This window comes from Salmo salar, chromosome ssa05 (assembly GCF_905237065.1).
Source record: "Salmo salar chromosome ssa05, Ssal_v3.1, whole genome shotgun sequence".
NCBI classification, from domain to species: Eukaryota; Metazoa; Chordata; class Actinopteri; order Salmoniformes; family Salmonidae; genus Salmo; species Salmo salar.
The window spans coordinates 61,044,677-61,068,477 of NC_059446.1; the positions used below are offsets into that span (position 1 = coordinate 61,044,677).

Genomic DNA, 23,801 nt, shown 5'->3' on the forward strand with positions numbered 1-23,801 from the left:
TGCCTTGAAGAAAAGTCATTTTAATTAAAGTAATATACAAAAGGAATATCTGACGTTAGGTTGCTATAAAACGTAGATATGTACATTATATATACATAATAACACGGGGACAAGGACCTTGAGTCCTGAATACAGTAAGTAGGGACGTTGGGCTGCGAGGATGAAGCCTTACTGGGTTTGTGAGTTCCAGAGTCCATGTGTCTCCTGATCAAAATCACTGAACGGCTGCAACCACATGTATCCATTGTATCTATAGTTTTAGGTTAATATATGCAAACATAGCAACTGCAGTTAAGTCATATGGGGAAAAAATGTAAGGGTGCAGTCGATAATTGGACCAAACACCAGCGTACAAAAGGCACCACCAGTAATTTGAAATGTGGAGACAATGTGGAGACAACAGCCAGAAGGGATTTTATCAGTGTGTTTGTTAGGGAGGTGTTCCTGGTTCTCACTGTGTCTCCACTGTGCATCACAGTAACTCTACAGCCATGGAAAAGATGGGATATTTGTTTATACAGCTATATATAGGAGTTATCACGAACAAAATTGTAAAGTGAAGACATTTTGGAGAGCTAGTTTTGGGGAGTTTTTGTCTACCTACGGCAACAAAAATAGAACCATTTCAATCAGATCATTTATAAAATAAGTGTCGGCAATGGAGTTTCTGTGATTGTACTGTTTGACTTTTCTTTGACTACTCACAACTATTCCTTCCCAGCCAACCCCTCCCTGTATTTCCTGGCTCCTTTAGCACAATACATTCATCAGACGTTGTCAGGACACTGTGGGGTCATCCTGCCCTCTTGTTTCCGAGACGATAGGACAGGAAGTTTCAGAAATGATTGGCATCACACAACACCATCTCTGAACCAACATAGAGCTAGAAACAGAAGAAAGGAGCACCTCCTTGTAAGACACATCAAGACAGTGCACCACAGGGGCTGGGTTCATTATATCTATATTGGAGTATAAAAATATTTCCTATCTGAAACCCCATCACTATATTCTATAATACACATAATTGATGCCAAGTGAAGGTTTATCACCCGGCATATCAACAATGCTTTTACCGTTCTATGCATTTTAAGGTTTGTACTTATTTTTTGGCAAATGGATTCTGCAATCAAGACTGAGAATCATCCACTAGTGCAATTAGACTGTGATTGAAAGGGAAAGTATTTGACAATAGTCTAGAGGATCTAGAATCTCTTGCGTATGAGAACTGATAACTTACACATATCAAGGAATAAACAACACGATTGATGGCTTTCTTCGTCTAATCAATTTTCCTTTAGTTTTATAAGGTTCCTCCTAGAGATCATATCTACCTCCTGCTGAACTGAAGAAGGGGAACTCCCCCTGTGTAGGGCAAAAATGCTGTCCATATATATTCTCACAGGATAGAATGTCGTAAAGGAACAAATCAGAGCTTCTCCGTTTGCCTGTTTCCTTGGCATGACTGTCTTTATCCAATAGGATGTCTGAAACAAAAACGTTATAATACAAAATAAATGGGTACCGGTAACATATACATTTGACACATTAAGTTCAAAGTCCTTATAATATAGAAGAACAACATTGTCCCTGTTGGTTCAACATCATTTCAGAGCAAAAATAAATACAGTTTCAACACTTCACAGAGAGAAATAAAACAGAATAAATAAATTCATCTCACTAAGACTTGTAATCCCTCTTCCACCACATAAAGCTTCAGCAAACCTGTCAACATGAAGAAAAAAATAACAGGAGACAATTTTCCGTGTGGTTTCTTTCCCTTACTACCAACCAGCATTGGCACACCATACACAATCACTAGCAGGTACTAAGTCAGTCAATGTTGCAGTGTATGATGGGTTGTGGTTTATGAGTACCCTAAAAAGGGTGTGGCAGGTTGTCCTGACTGTGGCTCCTCTGACTCTGGCTGTAACTCAAAGCTTCCCTGTATGTCAGCGCCAGCGCCGGTCGCTCGTACATTTCACTTAGAGCCTCAAACTTGTCCCCCCAGTGGGATAGCCGGTCGTAGCTGAAGGCTGCTCCCTCCTCTTCCTCTGCTTTATCGTGGGAGATAGCAGAACCCAGCGAGCTGAGGCTACCGACCGGGGACCCGGCGCCCTCGATGCTCCAGACGTGATAGCTGTCCGGCGGGAACTCCTGACTGTCGTTGTCGGCCTCCCAGATGATGCGCGCCACGTAGCTCTTGAAGTCCATGGGGCAGTGGCCCACGGAGCTAGCATGAGCATCATTACTATCATTAGTATAGCTAGCATTGCTAGCGTGGTGATGATGGCGGTGGTGGTGGTGGTGGGGGATGTGGAGGTAGGGGGTCCCTGAGCTGCAGGCTGAGCCAGCGGGGTGCACCTCCTCCTGGGAGCCCTGGGAGGACTTGATGAGGGGGGCGGTGGTGCAGGATGAGGACTGGGACAGGCTGGAACACAGGGGCCTCTTCAGCTCTGTGATGTCATAGGCATTCTGGAGGGATGAAATGGCATCAAATTAAAAACATAAGTATGAAAAATAAGTCAATGATGCCATCTAGTGGTCAATTTAGAAATCGATCTCAATGAACAGCGACTTAGGTAATTTCACTGTGCTGCAATGTCTGACCTGTGTGTGTGTGTGTGTGTGTGTGTGTGTGTGTGTGTGTGTGTGTGTGTGTGTGTGTGTGTGTGTGTGTGTGTGTGTGTGTGTGTGTGTGTGTGTGTGTGTGTGTGTGTGTGTGTGTACCTGGTCCTGCTCTCCTCCTCCCTCCTCGTTGTAGTTGAGGATGTTCTCTCTGATGTCCTCCCAGCTCTGGTGTTCTGCAGGGATGTGGTACACGCCCCTCTTCTGGAACTTACTACGACTGCCCTTCTGGTTCCAAACTGTCACAGCTACCAGCACAGCTACAGGAGAACGGCAACAGTTCAGTCATTAGAGTGGATGGAAGAGAATGAGAGATAACACTATGTACTCTACATGCATCTGAGTGTGGAAGGGAAAGAGATGAAGCAAAACCTATCCTTTTCACGTTCACCTCTTGTCTTCTGTCGGCCATCTACCGTCCCTCAGGCAATCCTACACTCTCTTTTCCCCTCTCCCTTCATGCCATCTCTCTCAATTTCCCTTCCTCACTCTCCCTGCAAGTCTAACCATCACTGATTTTTAGACATTCACCACTGTAGCTACTTCACCCTTTTCCTCATCCCGCTTGACATTTCTAGTTTTAGCACTCAGATGTTTATGTTCGTCTTCTCCACTTCTCATCCCCCTCTCCTTTCCCTGGCATGGGGCTATGATCTCGCTGTGTCGTGTATCAGGGCCGTCAGCGTTGACAGAGGGGCCCTCGGGGGCCCTGCCAGTCTGACATCACAGAGCCGTACCCGTCAGAGGCTCATACAAACCTCGCTACCTGTCACGTGTCACTGTCACTGAACAGGCCCTCTAGTCTCTAGTCTATTTCCCCTGCTCTCCCTTCTGCATACATCTAACTACACATCTATCTATATGGTGTTTATCAATGCTGCTAATGGACAGCATTATAATGACTACTCTATTGATGTCTTAAAAACAGCTCACTATATGAAGGGTAAAAGGTCATGTGAAGAGAGGGTTTCAGTATGGGTAAAAGGGTAAAAGGTCATGTGAAGAGAGGGTTTCAGTATGGGTAAAAGGGTAAAAGGTCATGTGAAGAGAGGGTTTCAGTATGGGTAAAAGGGTAAAAGGTCATGTGAAGAGAGGGTTTTAGTCGTCCATATTTACCGAAGAAGACGAGCAGACACATGCTGATGACCAGGATGGAGCCCGGGCTGAGGGCGGCCATACGGTGGGCTTTCATCTGGCCCACCTCACAACGCTGACCTCTGAACCCCTCGGGGCAACGGCACTGCCAGCTGTCGGGGGTCAGGGCGTGGCAGGTGCCCCTGTTACGGCAGGCCGAGGGTCCACAGGGGGAGGGCACACAGCGGTGGTGGCCTGATGTCTCGTCTGTCACCGTCACCTGGCCACCTGGACACCTGGGAGAGGCCGGAGAACAGGTTTGTTCTTTTAACTATGTCTGTGTGTCCTTAGCATGTGTAAGATTGTGTGAGATAGTGCTTGTATGTGTTTAAATGTGTGTGTAGCCAGCCTCACACACCTGCACTGGTGTTTCCTCCACAGGTCCACACAGTAAAGGGGGCTGCGGCAGGGCTTGGCACTGCAGGCGTCTGAGTGACAGCCTGAAGTCACCCCCCTCCGCTCCAACACCGTGCTGAACTCGGTACTCTGACCATCCAGAAGGAGGGAGTGGCCGTTCAGCCTTACATCCCGCAGGCAGCCTGCGAGAGAGAGAGGGAGAGAGCCTTAATGACTGAGAAAAACTAATAGGATAAAAGATCATCAGAGACGATTGTTTTCTGTGATTGCTACTTCTAAGAAATGTATTTGCCTTGATAAAGTAAAATAGAGGGAAAAAAGGGAAAGATTGAGTAAAAAATATGGAACAAAATGATGACAGAAAGATCAGCCACTCCTTGACATGGACCTGTGGCTTTTTGACCCAACCAAAGATGCACACACTGAGAGGCAGACACAAGAGGCACACACTGAGAGGCAGACACAAGATGCACACACTGAGAGGCAGACACAAGATGCACACACTGAGAGGCAGACACAAGATGCACACACTGAGAGGCAGACACAAGAGGCACACACTGAGAGGCAGACACAAGAGGCAGACACTGAGAGGCAGACACAAGATGCACACACTGAGAGGCAGACACAAGATGCACACACTGAGAGGCAGACACAAGAGGCACACACTGAGAGGCAGACACAAGATGCACACACTGAGAGGCAGACACAAGATGCACACACTGAGAGGCAGACACAAGATGCACACACTGAGAGGCAGACACAAGAGGCACACACTGAGAGGCAGACACAAGAGGCACACACTGAGAGGCAGACACAAGATGCACACACTGAGAGGCAGACACAAGAGGCACACACTGAGAGGCAGACACAAGATGCACACACTGAGAGGCAGACACAAGATGCACACACTGAGAGGCAGACACAAGAGGCACACACTGAGAGGCAGACACAAGATGCACACACAGAGGCAGACACAGGATGCACACACTGAGAGGCAGACACAAGATGCACACACTGAGAGGCAGACACAAGAGGCACACACTGAGAGGCAGACACAAGATGCACACACTGAGAGGCAGACACAAGATGCACACACTGAGAGGCAGACACAAGAGGCACACACTGAGAGGCAGACACAAGAGGCACACACTGAGAGGCAGACACAAGAGGCACACACTGAGAGGCAGACACAAGATGCACACACTGAGAGGCAGACACAAGGAGAGAGGAGACCATTACAGTGGAGAGGAGGGGAGGAGTAGAGACAGGATGAGGTGAAATAATGAGAAGAGAGGATGAAAGGAGAGAGGAAAACAGGAGAATAGATTGAGACAAAGAGGAGACAGAGGAGAAAGAAGAGAGAACCAGCAGAGAAAACATGGAAAGTACAGAAAAGGAGACTTCTTACCCTGGAAGTCAGCAGATTGTCCCGGGGTGGGTCCATTCCCCAGCAGCACACTGGGGGGGTGCACCACAATCTCCCGCCTGTTCCCCATCCAGGCCCTGGCCTCCCGCGAGCCACCGCCCTGCTCCAGGCGCAGCGTGAAGAGGTTGTCATGACGATGCAAGCTGGCGAGGACCCACTGGCCCCTGTCGACCTGCTGGCTGGCCAGGCGGAGGGAGTGGGCACCGTCGCCCAGGTTGGCACGCACCGACAGGTGGCCGTCTACGATCTGAGAGAGCGGAGAGAGGACATCAGCAAATGTAGCCACTTTTCACTTTCCAATTGACTAAATTGGATCCTGTGAGTGATGTTACAGCAGGGCACTGACCTCCAGGATGATGTACTCGTTGGCACCGCGGGACATCATGGAGAGCAGGGTGCCAGAGGAGGAGCGCGTGCGGAGCAGGAGCTGGATGTGTGTACGACGGGGGCTACCTCCCCCCCTCAGCTGGTAGCGTAGCATACTGTCCCTGACGAAGGACCACTCTGGTAGAGCTACAGGGGAGAGAGGCGATATGGTTAATACTCTCCCTCACACACATTCACACACCAAAATACTGCTGTGAAGAAGAACCAGTCCACCAGCAAATTCACCTACCTTTGTCACACTTGTGCCCGCTGTACCCGGGGTGACAGTCACAGCTGAAGGAGCCCCACTCGCCCAGGCAGGTCCCGTGGACGCCACAGGAGGGTCCACTTGTTGTCACACACACCCCGTCTGTCAGGCCACAGCCCGGGGAACTATCCAAGCTCTCCCCCGGAATTCCCAGGTCATACACCTCCAGAGAGAGATGTAGTGAATACATTATAGGTTAAATATCAGCTTAGAGAAACATAAAGAGAGCCCTCAGAGTCAGTTATCAACATTTGAGCTCAAATGGATGCCGTTGCTGCCCTGTGATCCTCTCCTTTCACACCCCATGTCAAATAGGGCTTTATATGGTCAACTTCTTGAGCCAAAATGGCTACTACTGTTGCTGTATATAATCAACTATCTGATCCAAAATGGTCATCACTCATGCTGTCCTGCTGTGCTCCTCTCCCCTAATAATTCATGTCAAACAGGACTGTATATGGTCAACTGTCAACCATCTGAGCCAAAATGGCCACCACTTCAGTCCCATGTTCCCTCCCTTTCATATTTCCCAGCAGTGACGCAAAACCACACAAGCTAATCTGCTTTCAGGAATAGTTTATGGAGGAGATGTTCTTATAATTTATGTCTTATTTGGACATTGAAATCGGTTTTTTGTCCTCATTTCATAAGCTGTGCTCAAACGACCGTCTATCCAACTCTCTCCCCCGGCACTCTCAGCAAGTGCCAACAGGACACACACACACACACACACACACACACACACACACACACACACACACACACACACACACACACACACACACACACACACACACACACACACACACACACACACACACACACACACACACACACACACACACGTTGCAGAGAGAAGTCGCAAAAGAAACCCACTCACATAAACAAATGAATATTGACAACCCCATAGAGTAAACAGACTAAAAGAAAGCCTCTCTTCTTCCCAGGTATATTAATACAGCTGCCAGTCTCTGTCTCCTCTGAGCTCTGTTCATAAACCTGTCACTATCAGTCTGATGGATAGACAGCTCTGTCACTCTGATGGGGAGAATGAAAACACTGTGACAGTGAGGAAAGGAGGATAGAACTACTAGAGAAGTGAGGAATAAAAGGTGGTGGAGGAAGAGGAGGTGTGACTTTATTGAAGACGGAGAGAAAGAAAGAACGAAAGAAAGAGAAAGCAAGGGAGGGGGGGAAGAGAGAGGTTACCTTGCTATCGACCACCAGGTTCCTGAGGCAGCCAGTGAAAGCTTTGTAGCGTCTGTGTGTGGAGGCCTCCTTCACCCCGCCCAGCTGGAGAGGCTGGTTCACATTCAGGAACCTGGGAGATGGGGAGGAGAGAGACAGAGATAAGAGTCAGTAACCAGGTTTCCATCCAACCTTTTTATACAAGCAAAGTAGATGTCGGATCAAAAATGTCATGACAGGCCTGACGGAAACAGAACATTTTTAGGTAAACTTTTCAAATGTCGACATCACAAAATACGCTAGACAATGTGGGATCCTTTTGTGTCTGTAAAATGAATTATGCGAGAAATATCGATGAAAACGCTTTTATGCACAAATATTGATATAATAACCATTATAGGGAAGTAAACTTGGAGTCACGCGATGCCATGTTGTGTGGTCCTCCCACTACGACTCGTCAGGGAAAGCATGCCGTTTAATAGGCTACAGGTGAAATAGGTTATGATGAACTTCACAGGCTGATTAAAGTGCACGGTGATGAGCTTGATGCTCCTTTCCAATAAATATCGAGGGTCTTATTCTGGTGACATGATAATCGATGCTTGGCTGCTGTTTGACAAATAAAAATAATCTCTCTTTTGTCCATAATAATAATCTCATCATGTCGACTATGTGTGCGCTCTAGTCAACAGTGTGCAGGTATCGCTATTGGCTAGAGAGCACGTGTCAATACCAGAGTGGTCACACTCGCTATATAACAACAACAAAAAGGTGCGAGAAAACCATCAGTATAGTTTAAAATACGATTGAAACCCATTTAACTTGTATTTTTCTATTCAGTACGTGGGAATTTGACCACAAAAGGTGAGAAAATGCACATCGTTTTTATTTAGCTGATTTTAGAATATTCACATGAAAATCTGTCACCAATTGGATGGGAACCCAGCTAGTGTTGGCTTGTGCATAACATGGCTTGTCAGTAGTAGTCTTCAGTGGTCTGTAGTAGTCTAGTGGTCTACAGTTGCCTGTTCTTACCTCAGGTTGCCAGGGGTCTCTCCAGAAGCCTTGCAGCCAGACTGATCTGTCTCCAGCACCTCCACCACTAGACCCTCCACCTCATTCACCACTGCCCCCGAACACTGGTCTAGGATCAGTTGAACTGCCTGGATTAAACACATCATATAGCACCACCGTCACGTTCACAGTCAGGTCCTAGCTCAGTTCATAATGTAAGCATCCCAATGAGGATTCCCCCTTCGGCTATTCCCCAATCCCCAACCGTTCCCTCCTCCAACCCCTCTGGGAATATATCTGGACCTTTCCGTCACTGATGATGTCCAGGCGGTGCCATCGGCGGTCCGTGATGGTGGATCTCGCTGGGAGCTGCAACGTCAGTGTTCCCGATCCATGGCTGATGCTGAGGGTCGGAACGCCATTCCTCAATTCTGGAAGAGAGACAGGAAACAGGGATGAGGAGAGATAATCACTTCGAGGCTTGAGATCACATAACAGTGGAAACACATTCTGACTCTCCATCAATCAATCTAGTCATTTTCGCTTGAAACTGGCTGACTCACCAATATACAGAGTTACATTGATAAGTCGCCTTAATGTTGCATTAACAGTATGCGTGTGAAAGTGTGTATGACTACATGGTGTGTGACCTGACCAACCTCTGTGTTCTACACTGCTACTCAGTTGAGCAGAACCAGTGAAAAATGCTTCACCGCAATCAATTCAGCAGCCATGTTCGATTTGCTATCCCCGGAGCGGGGGAACTTGGAGCAGGCTCGATAATTACATAAATTAATGCGACGGGGCTACCAAACAGATTATGTAAGGCCTTTCTAAAGGCCAAACTGGACTAATCTTAGGGACATATAGGACCTCTGGGATGTGACATTAGGATTAGGGGGGACATGACTTGACATAAAAGCCACATGGCTTATAGGGACCTGAATATGACGCAGGCTTATGAGGATATGAGTATGTCACCTCCACTAGGGGTTTGATCAAGAGTGCTGGTTGCCGATCGATCCCCATATTGCTTACCTATCCATTTCCAGACACATTGAAAGTAGGAAGTAGGAGTAAGTGAGATGGACTAGGGTGTGGTTGTTTCTGTTCAGGGCCTACATGTAGGCTGTCTGTTCTTACCCAGAGAGATGTAGTCCTCCTGCTCTCCGGCCTGGGCGGGGCCTAGAGGGCCGTTGTAGAGCAGCAGCCCATTGGCTGACTCGGTTATGAACTCCAATGAGATGTGGCTCTGAAAGCAAGGCCTGATGGGAGGGAACCAGGCGTAACCCTGGCCGCGGAAGGAGTGCTTGGTCTGCTGGCACTCAGGCCCGTCAAACATGGGAGGACACTTGCACCTGAACGGCAGGGGAGAAACATTGCGAACGTTTTATTTCTAACAGCTAATGCTAACTAGCGAGAGCTATTGGCTCCAACTGTCTTTGACCGTCATACCTGTATCCCAGCTCGCTGTCCTGACAGGTGCCTCCGTTGAGGCAGGGGTTGTGGGGGTAGGAGGAGCAGGCCTGGTGCAGGCTCTCTCTGGCCCTGCAGCCGCAGCGTGCCTCAGAGGAGGCGGAGACAGACACCAGGGAGGTGTTCCCGGAGCTGAGGGCGGTGGGGGTGAGGCTGAAGGTGACGTCACTGCTGCAGCCGCCCGACTGACTGCAGTCTGTGGCGGGACACTCGTCTATACCCACCTGGGAGATAGACACACCCAGTGCTGCTTCCAACTGAGAGAGGAGGGGGGAGAGAAAGAGAGCGTCAGTCTACTGCCTGTCAGTGAAATCAAATTGGTTTGAATCAGTCTTCATATCAGTCTTTCATAGTCTTAATTTACAGCCAGGTGATGTCTCTGGATGAATTTGTTCTGACTCAATCTGACTCCAATGGCTTAAAAGCAACTCACCAGTTCCATTCAATCGTAACAGGCAGCAGTAAAACTGTCAGTGACACACATCCAGTGTATAAACAACTGCTTCTGGGCAGCACAACACTCACTACAAAACAGCTTAGGATTTATGGACTAGTGAAGACTTTATAAAGACTCAGACGTTCTCTCCTGTCATCCCTCTTTTTCTCTTATCCATCCATTCCTCTCTCTCCCTTTCTGTTCCCCCAGCGCAAGCTTGGGTCACCAGATGCTGTCTCATGCCTTAAATGGACATGAAACATTTACACACACTTGAGTAGTGTGCCGCAGTGCGTGTGTGATTAAGTGTGTGTGAGAGTTTAAATGTGTGTGTGTGTGTGTGATGAAATATGGATGTTGTTGAGCATGGTGTCAGTGTGTGTGTGTGTTTAAGTGTGTGTGAGATTTTAAATATTTCTTTTTAGTAGTGCATCACTGTGTGAGATAGTGTGAATGTTTGTAACGTTGTCTAGTGTGAAGCTTTATGCGTATTCGAACTCTTATATGAGACACTTAGTGTGCATCCCATCTTCACCTTAGCTTTATGCGCCATCACATTGCCGTGGAGTTTCTCGGCCTTGTAGTACGGCGAGCCGTGGGCGGCGAACCACACGTTGACCTGGCGCTCACCCTGGCGGTTGCCATTGGCGACAGAGAAGACGTGGACGTTGTCCCGGTCGGTCTGGAGAAGCTCGGAGAGGAGACGACCCAGGCGGGAGAAAGAACTCTCCTGACCCGGTGCACTGCTGAAGAACTGTTCCACTGTGATGTCTGCGCGACAGGATGGTGGGGTTGAATGGTCAGGACACTCAGTTCATCACACTACAAAGTGGAATGCCCCGTGCAAAACACTCCCCTGCCCAATGTTCTACAGGTAACGACAGTACAAATCAGTCAGATGTTTGTAAATGCTCAGCTGGTGCCTGGGGGTGATGTGAACCACGACCTATGGGAACTATTAGATACAAGAAAGCCTGCCACACAGCACTCAGGCACGCATGTCATCACACGTGACACGGTTACTATGGAAACATTATGACAGCATTAGCTCCTTATGGTCTGTGGTCAGTGACCATGAAAAAGAGTGAAAAGTGACAATATTGGCTGATACACTAGGTGGCAAAACTCACTGGACAGGCGCAAAGAGCCAGCGTTCTGGACCGCCTCCTCGTCCAGCTCCATGACGACGACCTCTGCGGTGGAGATCACGTCGGGCCAGGTCTTGTCGGAGACACGGACCTCGAGGCTGTAGGAACCCACCGGCACAGGGGCCCCCTCTCTGATAATCAACTGGCCTGAGTTGTGGTTCAGACTGAACAACCCGCTGAGAGGGAGGAGGGAGGAGGAGATGGAGGGAGAGAGAAATGGAAGAAGATCGAGAGAAAAGGGGGGTAGTGGGCATAGAAGTAAAAGAGAGGGATGGGGGGAGAACTGAGTGTAAGAGAGATCAGCAGTAGTCCCCCCGGTGTTCATCCATGCAGGACTATCCCTGGCCTCCCTCCATGCTCACCATCTCACGTTAAAACACTGAACAGTCCAGGGAGACAGCCACATGCATTATAGATGGATTCACTATCAGTATCAATGCAACCCTCTCTACCCTACCTCTCCTCCACTCTACCAACACCCCTCCCTCCTCCCACCTAGCCCCGTTAACTCTATTACTCTATTCCCTGCATACCCAGTTCAGTGTTCACTCTATCAAAAACCTATTCCCCCTGAACCTGTTCCCACAACCTCTTAGGTTCATGCTAGGTCTCTCTCTCTACTCCCCATAGACACATTCTCACTACACTAACCCCACCAGCCCTACCTAAGCCCCATGTTAATACTGCAGAACTTTCTATCCTATCCTGCTCCTAAAGTCTACTTCTCACTTCTCTAACTTTTCTTACTCACATGTCCTTGTTCCCTCTATTACAGTGACTCTTCTCCTTCCCAGCTATCTACTCATATCTTCTCTCCCCTTCCATCTATCATCCCTCTATTTACTTGGCCCCTGTCCACTCTGGTCCTTATCACTGGCTCAGATCATGACAAGGGAATGATGATGGTTCTGCTGTGACTATCTCCATCTACCTCACTCGCTCCACATCTCTCAAGTTAGAGGTCAATGCCAAGGAGTTCATCTGATGTCTTTCAAAATGGCTCTGTTTTTGAAGCTTCCGCCTCTACTGAAAATGGGGGGGGCAGCAGTACAGTATGTAAGCTCTGCTCTACAGAGCCTTTGTACAACTGGAGCAACATACAAATGTTTACAGATACACCGAGCTTTACCACATGACCGCGCTATTGTTTTAGCATCACATTGTTTGATGGCACACCACGGTAAGTACCCTCACACACTAGCCCGCCATCAAAAGAGATTTGAAAAGGTGCCATGGCTCTCTCTTACGTAACAGTAAAAGCTGGTTATGCATGGCCCGTGACCTTCAGAAGTCAGGCCAAACGAGGTAATTATCTGAGCCATAAGAAAATGAAACCGGCTGGCCCAATCGAAGAGGTGCTGAGCTGTGGGTAGATGTGTGTTATGTCATCGCTCCCCGGGACATCATGTTAATGTAATACATTAATGAATCCCTGTTTGCAGGGCTAGCCGGGGCAAACATGCAACACAGCACTTTGGAGACAGAAAACAAATAGGCTTCAAATCATCATCTACACGGATGGCTGGTAGGTATAATGAGATGATCCATATAGTTTGGTCCTTCGAGACGCATTGGGATCTGCTGACTGGGGATTCAACATGGTAATGGCTCTTTCTTGCTCACTTTCTCTCTCTGTCGTTCCTTGTCATCTTTTCGTGTGCTTACTAGCTCTCCCGATTACAGGTGTCTCATTAGAGGGAGAGGTGCCAGCAGCGTAATCAGCTTCTTTTCAGTGTACACCAAACATTGCGCACCCATCAAACAAAACCAGAGCGCCGTGTCTCGCTTCACTGGGAATTTTCAATACAATTCTTTATGAAGTATTAATAATTGTGCTCCTGACAATTCATGTCTCCCTTTCTCTCTCGCTTTCCCTCTCTCTCTCTTCCAATCTATTTCTACTTTCTCTGTTTCTCTTAAACGGCCTGTTTCTCCTTCCCCTAAAATGTATCTTTCTCTCCTTTTACATTCTGTCTCTCTCTCTCTCTCTCTCTCTCAATCCCACACTTTCCTCCCCTCTTATTGTACACTCTTTTGTCTTATTCTCTTTTCCTCTCTCTTAAGTGGCCGGGCTTCATTCCAACTTTAGTGAGGAGATCAAAGTACCTGGGGGGTTTGCCTTGGAATCTGTAAACCTTTTCGCTCCAGTCATCAAGGTCAGGGGATTGAACCTGGCCAAGCACTGTTGTGGGGAGAACACCTACGGGGGAAAACTCAGAATTAGGTGCGGGAAGACTACCCCTCCCTGTCGTACACCTAAAGCTCTCAGAGTGAGAGAGAAAAAGAAAGAAAGGGAGAAGAGGAGGTGGAGGAGGGGAGGAAGAGGAGGAGGGGCGGAGGAGGGAAGATAAGTTGGAGAGCGTCGCCTCGTTGGCACATATGGACACGGTTTTGAAAACACAGCAGGGGAAGTGCACACATTAGCATGTTAGCTCCCGTTTTCCCTCCAAAAAGCTAAATTGAGTGCTGTAATCCCCTTAGGCGTGAAATCAAATAAAACATGTAATGGCTCCTGTTTATATGCCTATCAAACCTGGGACTTGAGCTTAAGTAAATTGTTTGCTTCATGGCATGTTTGGAGATACATGATGAATTCTTATTAGAAGGTTAATGTACTTTCATCTGGCAAAACCCATACAGAGAATCTACTAAAAATACATGACAGAAAACCAGAGTTTTTCCAGCAGTTACAGCAAGCTGACAGATGGCATGAAATACTAAATAAGTGATGTTGGGCTTCAAGAGTCCGTAAGCATTCAACTGTGACAAGTAGTGTCGTAACAACAACATCAGCAGAACACTGGAGAAACATACCATGGTAGCTGTACACGAAGAAGTCGGTGTGGCCCGGAGAGTGGGGGTGGTCATTCCTGTCGCCGATGACAACCGTCAGTGTGCTGGTTGAGCTCATTGGGGGAGACCCGCTGTCAATCATGAGAATGGGAAGACGGTACTCCTTCTGGCGTTCACGGTCAAAGGTTCGCATGGTAGTCAGTGCAGCGCTACCGTTACGCAGGTCAGTCAGGTTGAAGCTGGTAGCATCGGAGGTTAACATCAGGAGACGGATGGAAAACGGTCCACCATTGGGTGAGGAGTCGCGGTCGGCTGCGTGGAGAAGCAGGGATGTATCGTTTATTCTCACTGCCTGGGGGGCAGCCATGTTTTCCCACACAATGGGCTTGTAGGGCACCTCAAACTCTGGCCCGTTGTCATTGACGTCCAGTACGGTAACCATGACGATGGCGGTGCCGGTGAGTGGCGGGCTGCCCGTGTCGGTGGCCAGGACCATGAGTCTGTGCTGGGATACCATTTCCCGGTCCAGAGAGTCAGCCACTACCACCCAGCCTGACTGGTCCACCAGGAACTGCCCGTTGGGGTCAGACTCTTTGGCAATGCTGTAGGAGAAGCGGCCATTTAGTCCTGAGTCCAGATCGGCAGCGGTGACTTGAGCCACAATGGTGCCAACAGACACGTCCTCAGACATGGCAGGAGCCTCATAGAACTGTGGGAAGAAGACGGGTGCGTGGTCATTGGAATCCTCCACCTGAACCAGGCAGTATGCCAGGCTGAAGAAGTCTGCGTCTTCCGCCTTCACAGTCAAGTTGAACGTTCTCTCGTGGGGCTTTTCAAAGTCCATCTTCTTCTTCAGCCGCACCACACCACGCCGGTTCGCCTTGTCCGTCTCCACAAAGAACTTCCTGTCCTCGTCGCCTCCGACGATGCTGAAAGTGACCACTGCGTTCTCACCCTGGTCGCCATCGCTGGCGGAAACCGCCAGAACCTCGCTGTTCACCTCTAGGTCCTCCGCCACCTATTAATATTGATAACAAAATACTCATCAAACATATTACAGTGCAACAGTGTTGGGGTGAACAGGTGTGTTTTGAGCAGGTGAACAAACCTGGGCATTGTAGACCCTCTGGGTGAAGACTGGTGGATGGTCATTCACATCAGACACCATGATAGTAGCGGTTCCAGTCCCGGACAAGCCCCCACCATCCCTGGCCTCAACCACAACCAGATAGCGGTCCTCCACCTCACGGTCCAGAGACCGTAGAACTGTACTGATGGTTCCAGTTGAAGGGTTGATGGAGAACAGATTGAGGTTGATCTCGTTGCGAACGTTTTGTACGATGCGGTAGGTCAGTATGGCGTTCTTGCCGGCCTTGGGGTCATCTAAATCCGTGGCCCTCATCTCCATCACTGAGGTGTCGGCGGGAGAGTTCTCAGGCACGTGGCCAACAAAGCAGCCTGAAGCGTCCGGCGCCGGGCATGGGAAGACTGGTGCGTCGTCATTGATGTCATGAACTTCCAAAAGGACGTCAGCAAAGCCAGTGAGTCCCGCCCCTCCCTCATCGGTGGCCAGAACTAGGAAACGCCAGGCCGGGCGCTCCTCACGGTCCAGACGGCGTTGGGCGTAGATGCGGCCCGTACGCTCATCGATGGTGAACTCGCTGCCGGCTCCCTGGCCGTGGAGTGAGTAGCGCAGGGCGCTCTGGTCTGCCTCCTGGTCTGGGTCGGTGGCTGAAACCTACAAACAGGAAACCCCCAAAAACCTAGCATTAGACAGTAGGGCCGGATAGAATCTGCTGTGAATTTTTCTTTTCAATAAAATAAAATATGTATATATAATTTGATTTAACCATTTCTGTTGATTTACGGATATTCTGCCTCTTCAGATTCCATCTGGCCCCAAAAATAGGACATGAAAAGAGAATTGATTGCAGTAGCCAATATACAGTTCGTTGCCTTGCAACAAAAAAGAAGACAATTTTCCTTGTTTTCCTCTATAGATAATTAACCTGCCTTCATGTTATCTCTATGTGAAGGACAAGCTCAGACACTTCCCCCCACATCTATCACCAGAATGCACAATGCAATTAAAAGTTAATAGATGCCAGCAAAAGAAGAAATACACTTTTTTTTTTATTTCTCTCTTCCCCTCTCACCGGAGGGTTTGTTTACAAAAGCCTTTGAAGTTGAATTTTTTTTCTCTCCATTTCCTGACAATGCAATGAGAAGACAATATCGAGACACGGTGCGGCGTACGACAGCCAAGGCCAGGTAAATACTCATTTCAAATTGGATTTCCAATCTTTTTTCTTTCGGCAGGATTGTATTCATATACAGAGCGAAGGAACTTCGGGGAAGGGATGCCTGCCACACACAGGAAACTATTAAGTGCATTAGAGGGGAACCGAGTGCACATCAAATCAATTCCACCTCCAGGAAAGCAGCCCTGGGTTGAATACTGTGACACATGCCTCTCTCTCTAGGATTACTTCCATGCCCTCATGAATCGTACTCCTTTTTAATCTGATTTACCTTGGCGACATGCACATACAGGTTTACTGGGAATGACTGGGAATAGGTGTGACGAAACTAGGTTGGATATACAATGAAAGCCTAAGAAAAAGCAGGAGGCTCCACAACTATTTATCGTGGGTAAACTGTGGGTGCTCATGTTGAGTAGTATTAGGTATCAACACTTTAGGATAGGAGTATAACATTGGAGCATATTTGATTTCACACAATGTCCACATGTGTGATGAGTTACTGTATATATTATGTTACTTGAGCGGTGAAGCCAAAGCCACATTTCCATCAATGGGTGGACAATGTCACTGCATTTACTTCCATTCTACTTAATTTTTTTATACTGCATGTATAAAACAGAACTTCCTCACAGCAAGTTTAGCTTTATCAAAAAAGGCTTTCAAATATCAGTTGTCATACCCTGTTTATGTCGTTGTTACAAAGGGGCTATGTATGAATGGCGTCTGACCTCCAGCTAAAGACAGGTAGCTCTGTAAGTTAATGAAACATCCTAATGGTGTAATGTACTGTTTATGTGGCTGTTATAAGAGGTAAACCAGTACATATGGCCTATAGCAGGGATCATCAACTAGATTCAGTCGCGGGATGATTTTTTTCTTGAGCGGATGATCGGGGGCCGGTACATAATTACAAATAGTTTTTAGACCAAAAATTGACCGCAAGAAGCCCAAACCGATACACTAACTGACTAAAACATAGTAATTTCAAACCTTGCTTACATTTGTATACGGGTGTCTCTCTAGTATGTGTCGGAATATTTGGGAACAGAGTTAAAAAATGTAAATCACTTGGAGCTGATTTCCTGGTGTTGAAAATAAAATATAAAAAAATTGTTTTGCTCAGAAAACTTGGGGAACCAAATAAAACCACCTGCGGACCAAATTCGGCCCATGAGCCGCCAGTTGGGGAACCATGGCCTATAGTATGTATGACATCTGACCTCCAGCACGAAGACGGGCAGCTCGGTCAGCTCCTCTGTGACAGCGGCGTGGTACTCTGTCTGGCCGAAGACGGGCGCCTCGTCGTTGCGGTTCACCACCTGGACCACCACTAGGCTCTCGTTCTCCCATTTCCCGTCGGAGGCCACCAGTCTCAGCTCGTAGCGTTGCTCCATCTCGTAGTCTAAATGCTGGGCCACAAAGATGGTGCCCACCTCTGGCTCCACGTCAAAGGTGCCCATGGTGTTGCCAGAGGTGATCTGGTAGCGGAGCTTGGCGTTGGCACCTGGACAAGGAGATATGGCTGTTTCAAGGTTGTTTTTATTGGTTAGACAAGGTAGAACTAGTAGTCCATGTTAGAGGAGGAGAAAGGAGGACATAGTTACAGACAGTATGACTGTGGTATGTGTGTGCTCACTCTCACACACAAGCCTACAGGCTGACAATCTGCACACGTACAAACACTTGCCGCACAAAAACAAAAAAACTACCTCACTATTCCAACAGCCCTCAACACAAAAGAACAACCCACAATACCATCTCTGAGTCACACAGTGCTATCAGTGCCATCAAATATTTTGGAGGAAAACATCCGTTTCTCTCACAGTGGGCCTCATTAGACAGAATACAGAAGGCAGTGAGGGCTGGTCTCACCCACCCCCAACTCATCTTTGTCTCAGGCACCACCCGGTCTCCTCCCTCCCTGGCCCTTCATGTCCTCAGTGTGTTCAGTTAAAAATACACAGGTGCACCCAACAAATGCACATAGAGTTCCAGTCAAAGGTTTGGACACACCTACTCATTCAAGGGTTTTTCTTTATTTTTACAATTTTCTACATTGTAGAATAATAGTGAAGACATCAAAACTATGAAATAACAAATATGGAATCATGTAGTAACCAAAGAAATGTTAAACAAATATATTTTAGATTTTAGATTCTTCAAAGTAGCCACCCTTTGCCTTGATAACAGCTTTGCACACTCTTGGCATTCTCTCAACAAGCTTCACCTGGAATGCTTTTTCTCCTTGAAGGAGTTCCCACATATGCTGAGCAATTGTTGGCTGTTTTTCCTTCACTCTGAGGTCCAACTCATCCCAAACCATCTCAATTGGGTTGAGGTCAGGTGATTGTGGAGGCCAGGTCATCTGAGGTAGCACTCCATCACTCTCCTTCTTGGTCAAATAGCCCTTACACAGCCTGGAGGTGTGTTGGGTCAATGCCCTGTTGAAAAACAAATGATAGTCCCACTAAGCGCAAACCAGATGGGATGGCGTATCACTGTAGAATGCTGTGGTAACCATGCTGGTTAAGAGTGCTTTGAATTGTAAATAAATCACAAACAGTGTCACCAGCAAAGCACCCCCACATCATCACCCCTCCTCCTCCATGCTTCACGGTGGGAACCACACACGCGTTCACCTATTCTGCGTCAGACCAAAGGACAGATTTCCACCGGTTCAATGTCCAATGCTCGTGTTTCTTGGCCCAAGCAAGCCTCTTCTTTAGTAGTTTTTTCTTTGCAGCAATTGGACCATGAAGGCCTGATTCACGCAGTCTCCTCTGAACAGTTGATGTTGAGATGTGTCTCTTACTTGAACTCTGTGAAGTATTTATTTGGGCTGCAATCTGAGCTGCATTTATTCTAATGAATGTATCCTCTGCAGCAGAGGTAACTCTGGGTCCTCCTTTCCTGTGATGGTCCTCATGAGAGCCAGTTTCATCATGGCGCTTGATGGTTTTTGAGACTGCACTTGAAGAAACTTTCAAAGTTCTTGAAATTTTCCGGATTGACTGACCTTCATGTCTTAAAGTAATGATGGACTGTTGTTTCTCTTTGCTTATTTGAGCTGTTCTTGCCATAACATGTCACAACACAACTGATTGGCTCAAATGCATTAAGAAAGAAAGAAATTCCACAAAATAACTTTTACCAAGGCACACCTGTTAATTGAAATGCATTCCAGGTGACTACCTCATGAAGCTGGTTGAGAGAATGCCAAGAGTGTGCAAAGCTGTCATCAAGGCAAAGGGTGGCTGCTTTGAAGAATCTCAAATCTCAAATATATTTGTTTAACGCTTTTTTGGTTACTATACAGTTCCATATGTGTTATTATCATAGTTTTGATGTCTTCACTATTATTCTACTATGCAGAAAATAGTAAAAATAAAGAAAAATCCTTGAATAAGTAGGTGTGTCCAAACTTTTGACTGGTACAGCACATATTTGTGAATACTCTCACACATGCATGCACACATCTTTCTAATTTCCTCTCTTCTTTTATCTCATTTATCCCTCTTATCCTCCCGTGTTATCTTGTCTCCTCTCCTCTTCACGCTCTCATTCCTCCTCTCTAACCTCATCCACTCTACCACTGTCAACCCTAATCAGATACCCCATCAGAAGCGGAGAGGAGAGGGCTAGGTTGGGATGGCGTTCCTGGTCTGGGAAATGGGAATAATGGGACGGGATCAAAGGAGTCTGAATCCTGACTGCTGGTGTCTGTCATGTTAGAGTGCTGGGTGCTCCATTGTGGAGCTCCACAGTGGGACCTTCATACTAGTCCTTATAAAGCTATGTAAGAGCTGAATAAGGACGTGGTTGGGGTTCTACAGTAGTGAGTCTGATGAGTAGAGATGTATGAAAAGGACTGTCAAGAACGCAGATGTGCACAAGGCTGGATGACTTACATTAAACATGACACATTCCATTCCATAAACAATCTCAATTTCATATTGTACTAGTTCCTGCACCAGCTTCCCACCCCCACGCTCAGACATATGCGCATAAACACAAACACACACTGTTTCTCTTTCTCTCTTTCTCTCTTTCTCTCTTTCTCTCTTTCTCTCTCTCACAGACACACACATACCCACACTCCCTGCCTGCCTGCGTCTGGCTCGGGCCCTGTTTACCAGCACGGAGGAGATTTTAGGAGACAAACACCATCTGTGTGAGACATGTCGGGACTTCATTACGACATGTCATGCTCCTATCGGGAGAGTGTGTGTGTGTGTGGAGGAGGCTTAAGTGCGCTGTCCGTCAAACCTTCTGAGCACGATCTGCCGTGACACTCGCCAAGAGGGTGTGTGTGTGTGTGTTGAGTGAGCGAGTAAGTGTGTGAGTGTGTGTTGGGTGGCGGGGAGTAGCTCCTGTACTTTTGCCTCCGGCCGCCTCCCTAATGATCGGTCTGGCCATATGGTTACCCCCCCCTCCCTTAAGTAAGACTGGTGAGGGGGCCAACTGTGCACATCAGGGGGGTGGAGAGGGGCTCAAGGGTTAAGTGGTTTCCTCCTAAGCAAAGCAGGAGCTCCACTGAAGGCCCCAAAATTCTGATTAAGGTCACTAGCATATCCCCCCCACACCATGTATTGGACCCCATCCACTACCCTAATCTGCTTACCATTAAGCTAGACAACCTATATCTGTTTACTGACAAACCTTCAGCTCAACTCAACTCCAATGTCAAACTCAGCAAAAAAAACTTGATCTTGTTAAAGCCCATCCAAAAGTTATTCATTCGGCACATTTTCCACTTGGGGATAGAAACCCGATCCTAAAAGGATGTCTGTCTGCAACAAAAGATGCTGAAACTAATCAGCTTTGGGGGGAGCGTTTAACAGGGGCCCCTCTATTCCCCACGGATCTGTTCCCTAATTATTCAATTCCCCAACTTCCACTGGGAGTGTAATGGGAAAATATTGGGATTTTCATGGAAAAAAGCCCTTGACGTGCTTTGAAATGAAATACACAGGGGATTAGAATTAGGAGGGTGTATATGGGCATCAGACTCAACAGTAAGGATATTCTCATATGAAACAGATCTCTCCATGTGTTTGACTACTTGACTATCTCTGTTGAGGAGCAGCATCCACCGTATGGTGGAACAGTGGTGGCTGGTAAAGAGAGGTCGCAGAGAAACCAATGGAAGTACCTCAGCTGAAGATTGTAATGGGAGAGTTATGAGATGTGAATTGCCTTGTCACACCGCTAGCACGATAAAGGTGTATTGTTGTATTGATATTTTGTGTGTGTGTGTCATCATTGTAATGCTCCATGGTTTGTGGATGTTGACAGGTGGTGAGAGACTCTGAGAGCAGGGGACCATATATAAACTGGAGGTCACTAATCCTATTATAGGAGCACGCACACATGCACACCTGGACCAACGGACAGTGTGTGTGTGTTGTTGTGTGAGGGTGTGATGATGTGATGAGAGGGTGGATGGACATCAGGGCAGGCAAGCTTCACTGGTCAATGAACACTGAGGTGATTTAACCTGAACTGTTTCACTAATCTGTGTGTGTATGTATCACAGGGCTGTGGAGTGTGACAGTCAACCCCTGATCTATAGGAACACTGTCACCTCCAGCACCAACATGGGACACTGAAGTGACTCACTCAACACTATGACCGGAAAATGGGACAGTAGCACAAGTAAAGAAAACAGAGGGGAGGAAAAGGATAGACAGAATAATGAGGTAGAGGTAGAGGTAGAGGTAGAGAGCGAGAGAGAGAGAGAGAGAGAGAGAGAGAGAGAGAGAGAGAAAGAGAAAGCAGAGGAAAGACCAGAGATGAGCCAGGAGAGCTGAAAGAGAGGGAGGGAAAGGAGAGACACAAAATTAGCAGATCTGAAATATGAGAAATGAGACGAGAGGATCTCAGATGAGATACCACGAGACGAGAGACTAGACAACACAGGCAGACATCAACCCTACTTACACCACCACAAGCATAGCCAGGATTGGCTGAGCTCAAACCTCCCCTCAAGACCTGCCTGCTCAGCAAGGCTAGCGCTTAGCCAGGGATCGTGTCATGTTTTACAGCTAATCTCCCTGCTAATACAGATCATCTCCCTGCTTGGACACCTGCATGGGGGGCCAGGGGGAGACAAAATGGCCTCCACGGCAGTTTATTCCACTCACTCCTGTCTCTCCGTTGAGAGACGTTTTCCCTAATTACCAGATGGACACATTGTTGAGACGGCGAATTGGGGTAAAGTCTACAGAGCGGTGGCGGGATAAGCCGGAGCATTTGGGAGGGAATTATAGTTGTTGTTTGCGGTTAGTTTGCTATCTTAGCACTTCTTAATTCTGCTTCAGTGTCTTTTTGGGCTGTATGCTTTTACAAATCCGCCAAGGGATCTAGCTAGGGGTGTCTGAAGAGGGATGAAAAGCAGAGCCAAGACAGTTGCTAATTCAACTGAACATTGGAAAGGAAAAACAAAAACAAACCCTAAATTCAAAATGGTGGCCCCACTTCTCGTCTTAGTCATTTGCTAACTCTTTAAATGTAATGTAGCAGCCCATTAAATCAGATGTCATTTCAACACCTGTGTTGGCATCATGGAAGGTGACATTTCCACCAAAACAATGATCGACATCTACTCCCACAAAGGATTTACCGTTGTCATTAAGACAGCACACTGTTTTTCTTATTTATTAATTTTCAGAGGAGGAGAGACGAGGGACAAACAAAAACAAAGAGACAAACATCAAATGACTACCTCGGGGGGCCGCATCCATACTTCCCACATTCACCACAGAGATTTGCTAACAAGCTCTGACAGAAAATGAGAGGAATAGAGTGACAGAGTGGGAGTCAGAGACGGAGAGAGAAAGACAGAGCATTCTTTACATAAATATACCTCCTATACTTTTCTTAATCTCTGTGGAGCCTGTCAAAGCAGCAACAGAAAAATCTACTTGATATTGACAGGAATTCATAAGCACAGAGGGAAGTGACAGGGGGAGAGTGAGTGATTCCATTACAGTCGAGAGACAGAGTTGAACAGACAAGTAGGAGAAGCTACACCAGGATAAACACACACTGTACCACTAGAGCCCAAGTCCTTTATGAGTATCAGGCACTTCAACAAAGACATTATGACTACTGGACTCAGTGGACTGACATTGTGCTTACATTCAATTCTCAATTGTTATGTTCGGGTGTCTTCAGACTTGTATCTGCCAAGGCCTTTGTAAAGATGAAAGATAATCTTCCATGGAAGTAAATACTAGAATGATAAACAGTGCTGTCCAAATAATGTTATAACTACGTCCCGGGAAACTAGCACCAGTAGCTTTAC

At 47.3% G+C, this 23,801-nt stretch overlaps 1 protein-coding gene across 1 annotated transcript in view; it reads right to left on the minus strand.

Annotated features, from left to right (window-relative positions):
* The window catches only part of si:dkey-22o22.2 (neural-cadherin), a 112,433-nt gene continuing 88,632 nt past the window's right edge, over positions 1-23,801 (minus strand). The window contains exons 17-34 of the mRNA XM_014200922.2: positions 17,716-17,999; positions 15,340-15,969; positions 14,253-15,249; positions 13,545-13,638; positions 11,421-11,614; positions 10,826-11,061; positions 9,834-10,111; positions 9,522-9,736; positions 8,682-8,809; positions 8,400-8,527; positions 7,386-7,497; positions 6,159-6,339; positions 5,889-6,055; positions 5,525-5,789; positions 4,118-4,298; positions 3,742-3,995; positions 2,728-2,885; positions 1-2,472 (exon numbers count right to left, since the gene is read on the minus strand). Coding sequence (XP_014056397.2) covers positions 1,876-2,472; positions 2,728-2,885; positions 3,742-3,995; positions 4,118-4,298; positions 5,525-5,789; positions 5,889-6,055; positions 6,159-6,339; positions 7,386-7,497; positions 8,400-8,527; positions 8,682-8,809; positions 9,522-9,736; positions 9,834-10,111; positions 10,826-11,061; positions 11,421-11,614; positions 13,545-13,638; positions 14,253-15,249; positions 15,340-15,969; positions 17,716-17,999 — 5,099 coding nt within the window. The 3' untranslated portion in view covers positions 1-1,875. The remainder of the gene's footprint in view (positions 2,473-2,727; positions 2,886-3,741; positions 3,996-4,117; positions 4,299-5,524; positions 5,790-5,888; positions 6,056-6,158; positions 6,340-7,385; positions 7,498-8,399; positions 8,528-8,681; positions 8,810-9,521; positions 9,737-9,833; positions 10,112-10,825; positions 11,062-11,420; positions 11,615-13,544; positions 13,639-14,252; positions 15,250-15,339; positions 15,970-17,715; positions 18,000-23,801) is intronic.